The 12,407-nt window shown below is 42.1% G+C and overlaps 1 protein-coding gene across 1 annotated transcript in view; it reads left to right on the top strand.

Moving 5' to 3' along the window:
- The first annotated feature begins 268 nt into the window (after window positions 1–268).
- The window catches only part of LOC109914913 (spindle assembly abnormal protein 6 homolog), a 147,131-nt gene continuing 134,992 nt past the window's right edge, over window positions 269–12,407 (top strand). Inside the window, exon 1 of the mRNA XM_020514520.2 lies at window positions 269–589. Within this exon, the coding sequence (XP_020370109.1) occupies window positions 525–589 (65 nt within the window). The 5' untranslated portion in view covers window positions 269–524. The remainder of the gene's footprint in view (window positions 590–12,407) is intronic.

The raw sequence follows: 12,407 nt of genomic DNA, 5'->3' as shown, positions 1-12,407 counted from the left end.
ATGATTTTTCAGCAGTTCTGATCCATGGTCTTGACCAGAAATGTTAACTATTTCCCTCTCCTCAGATGCTGCAAGAATTGCTGGATGAGTCCAGCGTTTTCTGTATTGCATTTTAGCTCGCTTTTCCAGCGTTGAACAGCAGGAATTTACTACACTGGGAGCGCAATTGCTGCCGGATACTCATCCCGGCCAAGAGGGGGCAGCAGGAAGCACCGAGGGTGCAAAAAACGGGTATGGGCGTTTTCCTCTTGGCGCCCGGCAGTCGGGGCTGGCTCTTTGGCGGTGCTGTGAAGGTGGCGGGAACACGGCCGGGAACGGTCACCCCTGGCAACCGAGGGAGTGAGCAGAGCGACGGGCCCAGTACATCCTTCACCTGGAGCTAGCAGCGGGGCTCGGGGACCGAGCCATCCAGTATGTGAGAGAGGGAAAGGCAACGCCGTGTAGTCACTCACTCACCGACCGGATATTCTCTCAGGGGCTGACCATGAGGTGAAAGTGGCCTCACGATTCGAACCCCCAAAACCATGGCCGAGGAGCTGTTCTGTCAAAGCGCCGCCGTCCTCATCAAGTGCAAGGATTGTGAAGACAGGTGAGGCTGAGGAGAGACTTTCATCCCCATCAGTTAATAGTGTCTTCGCTTACTACGCTGCGCCTCATTTTAAAGCTGCAGTGCGTTTAATGCCATTATTCCGGTTTGCTTTTGGACAGCACTTAGTTGAGATTTGAAGCTGCTCTTTCCGGTGCTAACGATATTGGGGTAGGTGGGTTTCAGCAGCAGCTCCCCACGTTCAGTCTCTACTGTTTTCCATTACACTCATTTTGTACGGTTTAGCACTCCTCCTGTACCATCTCCGCACTCCGATCTTTTTTCTGTAGTTTTGGAATTAATCCCGTTGACATCACTTGTGATGTTTGTATTTATAAATTCTATTGGTGGTTAGTTCGTCCATGTGAAAGAAACAACGACTTCGAATAACCAGACAGGTCACCAGGTGAATCCTGCTGTAATTTTGAAAATATAATTCATACAATCTTTGCATAGTTTAAAATGACAAGAAGTTTGCTGTTATCGTGGCACTCTAAGATAATTCAAATTAGGAGAAGGACGAAAATACACTTTCTATTATTGTATGGTAGCTTGTTGGTCAAATAAATAGTTGCAGTCATGATTTATGTTTGTTTTACTTGGATACCTATTCATCATTTCGATCAATGTACAAAGTGACGATTGATGTCCACATTTTATTGAGTCGTGCTTTACAGATGAATTTATTTTGGGCTTTTGCGGTTTGAAGTAGAAAACTTTTGCCGATTGTGTAGTCTGTTCAGTGAGCTTTCTTGCCTTGATTTAACTACAATTCAGGTAGATTTAATGAACTGCTTGTGATGCTGTCAGGAAGAATGAATGGCCCAAGGGTTTCTGCTTCCTGATGTTTATCGGTGTTCAGTAGTGAGGCTTGACTGTTGTAAGGTTAGACTCCTTGATCTACTAAGGCCAGTTTGGATTGAATACAAAATATGACGCTATTGAATACTGGAGAACAAACATGCTAATACTGATAATGTATAGCTGGTGACTTTGTAATTTGGATCAAGACAGTCTTTCAGAACAACGCCAATTGTAGCTAAAAGTTGAAGTATTGCACAGGTTGTTCCACCCGCATTTTGTGATGTCCTGACATCTTTTTGGAGTGAACAAAAAGCAAAGTGCAGCACCGGAACAGGCCCTTTGGCCCACCATGAGTGTGCTTTCTAAACTAAGAACCTTGTGCCTCTATACAATCTGTATCCCTGTATTCCCTGTCTATTCATATATCTGTCAAGATGCCTTTGGCCTCTCACATCTCTTTTAAATTTACCCCCTTTTACCTTGAACGTATGTCCCCTAGTAATTGACATTCTACCCTGGGAAAAAGACTTTGACCATCCATTCTGCAGCAGAATATAGATAGATTGGAGAGTTGGGCGGAGAAATGACAGATGGAGTTCAATCCAGGCAAATGCGAGGTGTTGCATTTTGGAAGATCCAATTCAAGAGCGAACTATACGGTAAATGGAAAAGCCCTGGGGAAAATTGATGCACAGAGAGATCTGGGTGTTCAGGTCCATTGTACGCTGAAGGTGGCAACGCAGGTTGATAGAGTGGTCAAGAAGGCATACGGTATGCTTTCATTCATCGGACGGGGTATTGAGTACAAGAGTTGGCAGATCATGTTACAGTTGTATAGGACTTTGGCTCGACCACATTTGGAATACTGCGTACAGTTCTGGTTGCCACATTACCAAAAGGATGTGGATGCTTTGGAGAGGGTGCAGAGGAGGTTCACCAGGATGTTGCCTGGTATGGAGGGCGCTAGCTATGAAGAGAGGTTGAGTAGATTAGGATTATTTACATTAGAAGGATGGAGGTTGAGGGGGGACCTGATTGAGGTCTACAGAATCATGAGAGGTATAGACAGGGTGGATAGCAAGAAGCTTTTTCCCAGAGTGGGGGACTCAATTACTAGGGGTCACGATTTCAAGGTGAGAGGGGAAAAGTTTAAGGGAGATATGCGTGGGAAGTTCTTTACGCAGAGGGTGGTGGGTGCCTGGAACGCGTTGCCAGTGGAGGTGGTAGAGGCGGGCACGATAGCGTCATTTAAGATGTATCTAGACAGATACATGAATGGGCAGGGAGCAGAGGGATACATATCCTTGGAAAATAGGTGACAGGTTTAGATAGAGGATCGGCGCAGGCTTGGAGGGCCGAAGGGCCTGTTTGTGTGCTGTAATTTTCTTTGTTCTTTGTTCTTTGTTCTTTGTTCTATCCATGTCTGCCATAATTTTGTAAACTTCAGTCAGGTTGCAATTCATCCTTTGACATTCAAGTGAAAACAAAGTAAGTTTGTCCAATCTCTCCTTAAAGCTAATACACTCTAAGTCAGGCATAATTATGTTAAACCCTTTCTGTATCCTCTCCAAAGCCTCCACGTCCTTCTGGTACTGTGGGGACCAGAACCGGACACAATATTCCAAATGTGATCTAACTAAAGTTATATACAGCTGCAAAATAGCTTCCCAGTTCAATATGCCTTATCAGTCGGGGCAAATGTGCTATATGCCTCTTGACAACCTTATCGATTTGTGTTGCCACATTCTGCAATCGGTGGACTTGTACACCTGGATCTTTTGGAATGTTGATGCTATTAAGGGATCTGCTATTCACTGTATACTTCCCTCCTATATTAGATCTCCCAAAATATATCACCTCACATTTGTCTGGATTAAACTCAATCTGCCATTTCTCCGCCCAAGTCTCCAGCCTATGTATGTCCTGTTGTATCCTCTGGTAATTCCCCTCAACATCCAAAGCTCCTCCAATCTTTGTGTCATTCGCAACCAGACTATTCAGTGCACCTACATACTCTTCCAAATCATTTATATATTTTACAAATGCCAGGGATCCCACCACTGGTCCAGAAAAATACCCTCCTACCAGTACTCTTCTGTATGTCTTCTATAACTAAGCCAGTTTTGTAACCATCTTATCAGATCACTGTAGATCCCATGTGATTCACCTTTTATTATCAGCCTGCCATAAGGGAGATTGTTAAAGGCATTGCTAAAGTTCATATCGACATGTACTACCCTACCCTCATCAGGCATCTTTGTCACTTCCTCAAAACCTCTATCATGTTTGTGAGACATGACCTTCCCCACACAAAGTCATGCTGTCTATCGCTAATAAGTTCGTAGTTTTCAAAATGTAAGTAAATCCTTTCCCTGAGAATCTTCTCCAATAACTTCCCTACCAGTGATGTAAGGCTCACTGGTCTGTAGTTTCCTGGAATTTCCCCATTGCCCTTCTTAAATGAAGGAACAACTTTGGCAATTCCCCAATCCTCTGGGACTCTGTGACTAAAGAGAATATGAAGATTTCATACAAGGCCACAGCAATTTCCTCAAGCTGCCTTCCTCAGCATTCTGGGATAGATCACAGTTGGTCCTGAAGACTTGACCACCTGAATGCTTTTCAAAACACCCAACACTTCCTCCATTTTTTATATTAGCATGCCTTAGAATATCGACATACCCCTCTCTAGTCTCACCATCCACCATGTCCTTCTCCTTTGTGAATATTGACATATAGTATTTGTTAAGGGCCTCACCCACTTCCTGCAGCTCCATGCATAAATTTCCTCCTTTTTTTCTTTATTGGACTTACCCTTTCCATGGCTACCCTCTTGCTTCTTTCGGTATGTATAAAGCACCTTGGGATTTTCTTTAATCCTGTTTGCCAAAGGCATTTCATTGCCCTTTTTAGCACTCCTCATTCCTCGTTTGAGTTTTTTCCTGCTATGTCTGTCTTTAGTTTCCTAAACCTTATGTGTGCCTCCTTTTTTTTTGACCTAAGAGTGGTTCGAAGTTAGTCACTTAATCTTATAATTTATGTTTATAGAATCATAGAATACCGCAACACCAAGATAGCTCATTTGGTCCTCTCATCTTGTTGGCTGTTTCAAAACAAATCCTCATTCACTGGCTCTTTCCTCTATGATAGCAATTATTTTTTCCTTCCGGTGTTTATCCAGTATCCTTGTTTTTGTAGCATGTATTGAAATGTCCTTTTCATTCTTCCTGACCACTCCTCTGCTTTCTTGATCAAGGCCACCAAAAGCAGATTCACTGGTCTTTTACTTTAAGGGCTTGCTGATGTAGTTACTGTTGGCAAACACATTTCATAAAGAATTCACTAACTGTGGAGCTCTTTGTCCTATGAAATAAAGTGCTACGCAAATGCAAAACCTTTCATAATTAATCTGATTTGCACCTGTGATTAACAAAGAATTACTATGTCTGAAATAATTTCAAATTGTTTTTAAGCTATGTATTGCTCAGAACAGATTACTGAATTGCATAGTATTTACAATACAGAAATAGGCTATTCAGTTCAGATGGACTATGCCAGTGTTTATGTTCTGTACTACCTCTCTTCCACCTGATATTACCAACAAATTCTTCTATTTCTTCCTCTCAAGCCTTGAGTTAGATGCCTTTTAAATGTTCCAAAATCATTAGGACATTAAAAAATTAAATTTTGATTAAAGAAATATTTTTGGTTTCTTTTCAAAATTAATTATTGGTTAGTTACTGTTTTCTTCTCATTAATTTTGTTTTAAAATAAATCATTACTTGTTCCTTCTAGATGTTGTTCAACAAATTTCTGGCTAGCCAGCCACTGCAGTATTCTATCCTGTGTAAAGTTGAGGGAAGTTTTTGGGTTGCCTCAACTTTACAATGTCCGTACTCAAGCCAACAGCCATTCTACCATCATTCTTAAGTTTGATGACATGAATTGATTTTAAAATGTCATTGTTTCCATGGCCTGATCCCTTCTTATCCCTGTAATGTCCAGCCCCACAGATGTGTGTACAGACAATATAATGATGGGCAGGTGTGAATGTATCAATATGCAAACATCACGTGAAGCGTGAGGGCATCTGTTTGTTTTACTGTGTGTATTAACATTTCCTAACTGAATGAAAGACAGTTGATTTGTCAGTCTGCTTTTTACTAGATCTCTATGAGTGGTTAAGTATGAGATATTGGTATATACTTGGAAATAAGTTGCCATTTGCTTTCTTTGCCATGCAATTTAGTCAATATTGGTGGGAAAAATAGGACACAAAAACTTAAGGTAGTAAAGTGGCCTACTAGAAAGTCTAAGTCTTCCTGATATTTAAAGGATGTTGAGGATTACTGTAATTATTGAATTTCTTTATCTTGCACTGTACAAACTTTTTTATTTTATTGCTCGTGTGCTTCAGTAATGGAATAAGTCAGAAGTCACATGAAACCAGGTTATATTCCAACAGGTTTATTTGAAGTCATAAGCTTTCAGACGGCTGCAGTGCTTTGAAAGCTCGTGATTTGAAATAAATCCATTGGACTATAACTTGTGATTTGTGACTTTTTCCATGTCAGTCCAACACTGTCACCTCCACATCATCAGTAATGGAATAGTTGTAGTTATCCAGAAAGTAGTTTTGTGGTAATGTCCGTACACTATTAATCCAGAGACCCAGGCTGGTGCTCTGGGGAAGTGGCTCGCATTCCACTATTGTTTAATAAATCTGGAAGGTAGTCTCAGTATTGGTAACCGTGACATTGTCATAAAACTTAACTGGTTCACTGATGTTTTTTAGGGAAAGAAATGAGGAGGAAGGAAAGCCTGAACTGAGTGTTGCTTGAAGCATAGTGTGTGAAATTAGAGTTAGGTGTGATGGGGAACTGTAATTTAATGTTATAAACAAATGCATTCAATAAACATAATAAATATGTCAGGGCAGGTGATCTGTCATGACTCCAGCATCTGGAGGTTCCTGGACACCATAGTAATTCATTGCACATGCATTTACATCTTGAGTTTAAGCTCAGTTTTTGAGCTGGAGGCTGATCTACAGCAGTGTGTCAGGGAGGAGGTAAGTGACCTGGGCATTTTGTTCCAGAAGGCAGCAATGCCCCGCCCCTTAGTTAATGTGATCTGATTTGGTCAGTAGTCAGTGACAAGAGAGTGTGACTGAGAGTCAGGCAGTTAAGGTAATAGAGAAATTAGGATGGTGGAGCCTCCGTCCTTGTAGTTTTCCAATGGGTTCAAAGCTTGTGCAGCTTGTATGGACAAAAGCAAGTGTTGTAGAATGGATAAGTAGACTCATCATGGGACAAGATACCATTTGAGTCAGGGGAGTCGAAAGGAATGTAGCGCTAATAAGGATCAGCATAGTCAGAGGAATAGACACCATTCACTCTCGCTGATAGAAAGAATTCAGGTAGCTGAGGATAGAAGGGAACCAGCAGATGTGCTGTATTTGGACTTCCACAAGATGCTCGACAAAGTATCTCAAAAGGTTGTCCCCAAGATAAGAACTGAGGGTGTTGGTGGTAGTATATTGGCATAGATAGAAAATTGGCTAGTGGACGGAAAAAGGCAAGTAGGAAGAGGGATTCTTTTTCAGGTTGGCAATCTGTAACTGGTGGGGTTCCACTGGAGTCACCACTGGGATCATAACTGTTACAAAATGTATTAATAACTTTGAGGAAGAAGGCTGCAACACAAAGAGACTTGGGGGTACTTGTGCACACAAGTGTAGCATGAATCAGGAAGGCTAATGGAAGGGTGGTCTTTATTTCAAGACGGTTGGAGTATAAGGGTAGAGAAATCTTACTGCAGTTGTACAAGGTGCAAACGAAACCACATCTGGAGTCCTGTGAACAGTTTTGGTTCCCTTATTTAAGAAAACACGTTATTTCATTGGAGGCAGTTCAGAGAATGGTCACTTGGATGATTCCCGGTATAGATGAATAGTCTGATTAGCAAAGACTAAACATATTTGGACTCTGTTCATTGGAGCTTAGAAGAATGAGAGGTGATCTCATTTAAGCATATAGAATTTTTAAGGGACTTTGCAGGGGCAAATGGTGAGAGGGTTATCCCCCTCATCGAGAGCCTGGGCTTAATCACAGAATGAAAGGTAAGTCAATTTAAGACTGAGATGGGGATGAATTTCTTCTCTCAAAGGGTTGAGAGTATTTGGAACTCCTTGCCAAAGAGAACTGTCAGAACCCTTGTGTATATTTAAGGCTGAAGTAGATGGATTCTTGATCAGTAGGGGAATCAAGGGTGACAGGGAAGAATCAGGAAAGTGGATGTGAGGAATGTCGGATCAGCCATGATCCTGTTGAATGGTGGAACAGGCTTGAGAGGCCAAACTGCCTACTATACCTAATTGCCACAGCGCAGAGGAAATTAGAGAGGTGAATGCATGGCTGAAAGAAAGGTGTGGGAAAATTCAATTCTAATACTGGACCCAGTATTGGGGAAATTAGGGGCTGTATTGTTGGGACAGACATCACCTGAATTGTGCTGGAGCAAGTCATATAACTAGAGAATTAGTACTACTTGAGGGAATTTTAAAGTCAATGGGGCAGAAATGTATAGGATCATGCTCAGGCAAAATTTGAGTAAATTAAAGGGAAATGACAAGGCAATTGATCTGGATAGTGGTAAAGGTAATAATAATGTACCAGGAAGCGATAGTAATTGTAAACTGAAGAGAGTCCACATAGATTGGACCTGAATTTACAAAAACTGTAAAATAAAAATGAATTAAGGGTTGTGTAGCTGAATGCTCACTGCATCATAACAGAGGTAAAGATAAAAATTGCCATATTCCAACCAGACCATAAGCTGTTCTCTCATTAGAGAGACAAGTGCCAGTGGTTTAACCTGAGGGTCACCAAACCTCGAGCCAGGTGAGAGTTTGGGGGTCCTTCATGGTAACCTTAACCACTGTGGGAGTTGAACCCATGCTGTTGATGTCACTCTGCATTGCAAACCAGCCATCCAGTCAACTGAGCTAATGATCATAACAAAACAGACAAATCATCAGCTCAAAGAGAAGTTAATATTTATAATCTGATAGCCATTACAGACACATCGTTACTAGGAACTCAAAGCTGGGATCTGAATATCTAAGGGTACATGAAAAATGGAGGAAGAACAGGAAGTGAGGTAAAGTTAGTGGGAAAGTCTGTTAATTAGTGAGGACGTTAGTATTGTTGTGAAAAATTACTTGGTTCTAAAGTTCAAGATGTAGAGTCGGATGTAATTAAGAAGCAGCAACAGGCAAAAAAAAGTAGGTAGTTGTTTATAGACCATTAATCAACAATGACTATGTAAATCACATTATAAATCAGGACTTGAGAAATAATACAGGGCAAGTGCCTGAGGTGTCAGTGGGTGGAGCGCTTTGGGGCCAGTGATCATAATTCTATTAGTTTTAAAATAGTTAAGAAAAAGATAGGCCTGATCTAAAAGTCAAAGTTCTGAATTGGAATAAGGCCTATTTTGATTAGGCAAGGACTTTCAAAGGTTGATTGAGAGAGGCTATTTACAGGTAAAGAGATGGTTGGAAAGTGGGTGGCCTTCAGAAATGAGATAACAAGAGTTCAGAGGCAGTATGTTCCTGTTAGTGTGAAGGGCAAGGCTGGTAGGTATAGGGAATGCTGGATGACTAGAGAAATTGAGGCTCTGGTCAAGAAAAAGAAGGAGACATATGTCAGATGTAGACAGCTGGGATTGAGTGAATCCCTAGAGGAGGAGAAGGGCAGTAAGAGTACATTCGAGGGAAATCAGGGGTGCAAAAAGGGGACATGAGAAAGTGTTGGCAGATAGGATTAAGGAGAATCCAGAGAGATTCTACAAATATTTTAAGGGCAAAAGAGTAACCAGGGAGAGAATAGGGCCCCTTAAAGGTCAACAAGACCGTCTACGTGCTGAACTACTGGAGATGGGTGAGATACTAAATGAGTATTTCACATCAGTATTTACTGTGGCAAAGCATATGGAAGCCAGAGAACTTGGAGAAATAAATAGTGATATCTTAGTGTCCAAAGTACAATGGAGGAGATGTTGGAAGTCTTAAAATATATAGAGATGCATAAATACCCAGGACCTGATCAGATGTATCCCAGAACTTTGTGGGAAGCTAGGAAAGTGATTACTGGGCCTCTTGCTGAGATGTTTGTATCACTGATAGCCACGGATGAGGTGCCAGAAGGCTGGAGAATGGCTAATATGTGCCATTATTTAGGAAAGGTGATAAGGAAAAGCCAGGGAACTATATACCGGTGAGCCTGATGTCAGTGGTGGATAAGTTGTTGGAGGAGATGTATTTGGAAAAGCAAGGACTGATTAGGTATAGTCAGCATGGCTTTGTGCATGCGAAATCATGTCTCACTAACTTGATTGAGTTTTTTTGAACAGGTGAAAAGATTGATGAGGGCACAGTGGTAGACGTTGTCTTTATGGACTTCAGCAAGGCATTCATCGAGGTTCCACATGGTAGACTAATTAGCAAGGTTAGGTCACATGGAATCCAGAGAGAACGAGCCGTTTGGATACAAAATTAGTTTGAAGGTAGGAAACAGGGTGGTAGAATCCCGACAGTGTGGACAGGCCCTTCGGCCCAACAAGTCCACACCAACCCTTGGAGCATCCCATCCAGACCCATCCCCTTATAACCCACCTAAGCTACACATCCCTGAACACTACGGACAATTTAGCATGGCCAGTCCACCTAACCTGCGCATCTTTGGACTGTGGGAGGAAATCGGAGCACCCGGAGGAAACCCATGTAGACACGGGGAAAATGTGCAAACTCCACACAGACAGTCGCCTGAGGGTGGAATTGAACCCTGGTCCCTGGCGCTGTGAGACAGCAGTGCTAACCACTGACTCACCATGCCGCCCCAAAAAAAACAGAAACCGAAGGAACAGGAGGGTTCTTGTCCTGGTGCAGAGGGTTGTTTTTTAGACTGGAGGCCTGTGACCAGTGATGTATGGCAAAGAGCAGTGTTGGATCCCCTGCATTTTTTTCATTTATGTAAATGATTTGGATGTGAATATAAGAGGAATGATTAGTAAGTTTGCAGAGGACACCAAAACCGATGGTGTAGTCAATGGTGAGGAAGATTATCTGAGTACAACGGGACCTTGATCTGATGGGCCAAGGAATCGCAATTGGAGTTTAATTTAGATAAATGTGAGGTGTTGCATTTTGGTAAGGCAAAAGAGGGCAGAGGATACACTTAATGGTAGGGTCCTGGAGAGTGTTTATGAACAGAGGGACCTTGGGGTGCATTTTCACAGTTCTTTGAAGGTAGAGTCACAGGTATACAGGGTAGTGACGAAGGTGTTTTTGTATGCTTGTCTTTGAGGTTGTAGACATGCTCGCCAAGCTGGTGGGTTTGGTTGCAAATGTTTCATCACCCTGCTAGGTAACATTGTCAGTGTGCTTCCGATGAAGCATTGGTGTTCTGTCCCACTTGTTATTTATGTGCCTTGGTTGGCTGGGGTGGTTAGTATTACTTCCAGTTTTGTTTCTCAGTAGTTTGTACACAGGGTCTAATTCAGTGTGTTTGTTGATGGAGTTCTGGTTGGAATACCAGGCCTCCAGGAATTCTCTGGCTTGTCCCAGTTTGGCTTCTGCGACTATGGTTGTGTTATCCCAGTCGAATTTGTGTCCTTTGTTGTCTATGTGTCGTGAGACAAGTCAAAGTAGGTCGTGTCTCACTGTGGCTAGTTGGTGTTCATGTATCTGTATTGTCAATGTACTTCCGGTTTGGCCTATGTAGTGTTTCTCACATTCCTTGCATGGTATTTTGTATATTACCCCAGTTTTGGGTATGGGATCCTTTACATTTGTCAATAGCTGTTGTAGGGTAGTTGTTAGTTTGTGGGTTACTGTAATACCTAGGGGTCTGAGTAGTCTTGTGGTCATCTCTGAAATGTCCTTGATGTATGGTAAGGTGATAAGTGATTCTGGTCGTGTTGTGTCTTCCTGTTGTGGTCTGTCACGGAGGTAACGGCGGATTGTGCTTTCCAGGTATCCATTTCTTTTGAAGAGTCTGTACAAGTGTTCCTGTTCTGTTTTGCATAGTTCTAGGTTGCTGCAATGTGTTGTGGCTTGTTTAAATAGTATTCTGATGCAGCTCTGTTTGTGGGCGTTGGGATAGTTGCTAGCGTAATTGAGTATCTGGTCCATATGTGTGGTCTTCCTACATACGCTAGTCTGGAGTTCTCCATTTTTTTGCGTTCTACCATTATGTCCAGGAAGGGTAGTTGGTTGTTCTTCTCTTCTTCTGTGAATTTTATCCCAGTTAGGAAGTTGTTTATGTGTTGGTGGGTTTCTTCTAGTTTTGTGCATTTAGTAATCACGAAGGTGTCACCTACATATCAGACCCAAAGTTTGGGTTGTATGGTGGGGAGTGCTGTCAGTTCTAACCTTTGCATTATTGCTTCTGCAATCAGTCCTGATATTGGGGATCCCATTGGTGTTCCATTGATTTGTTTATATGTATTGTCGTTGAAGATGAAGTGGGTTGTGAGGCACAAATCTAGTAGTTTCACAGTGGTGTCCTTATTGATGTTGTTGGTGTCCTGGGTTGTCTGCTTACTTAATTCGTCTGGCAGTGTGGCATTTGTTTCTTTGGCTAGGTTGATGTTTATGGATATAAGTAGTGCTGTTACGAAGTTAGGATATCTGGTCAGCATGGAGAAGTTGTTCCGAAGGGCCTGTTTCTGTGCTGTACCACTCTGACTCCATAACTCTATAATTTGAGGTATGTGTAACTAATGGTACTTCAGTGATAATGAGGGATTTCAATCTAAATATAGACTGAGTAAACCTAATTAGTGCTAATGTTGTGCAGGACAAATTCCTGGATTGTAATAGATATAATGCAGTGTGGAGCTGGAGGAGCAAAGCAGGCCAGGCAGCATCAGAGGAGCAGGGAAGTTGACGTTTCGGGTTGAGACCTTTCTGAAGAAGGGTCCCGACCCGAAACGTCAACTTCCCTGTCCTCTG

The sequence above is a fragment of the Rhincodon typus genome, chromosome 3, assembly GCF_021869965.1.
Source record: "Rhincodon typus isolate 14 chromosome 3, sRhiTyp1.1, whole genome shotgun sequence".
NCBI lineage: Eukaryota > Metazoa > Chordata > Chondrichthyes > Orectolobiformes > Rhincodontidae > Rhincodon > Rhincodon typus.
The sequence above is the reverse complement of the archived record's forward strand: the minus strand, read 5'-3'. Positions and strand labels throughout refer to the sequence as shown.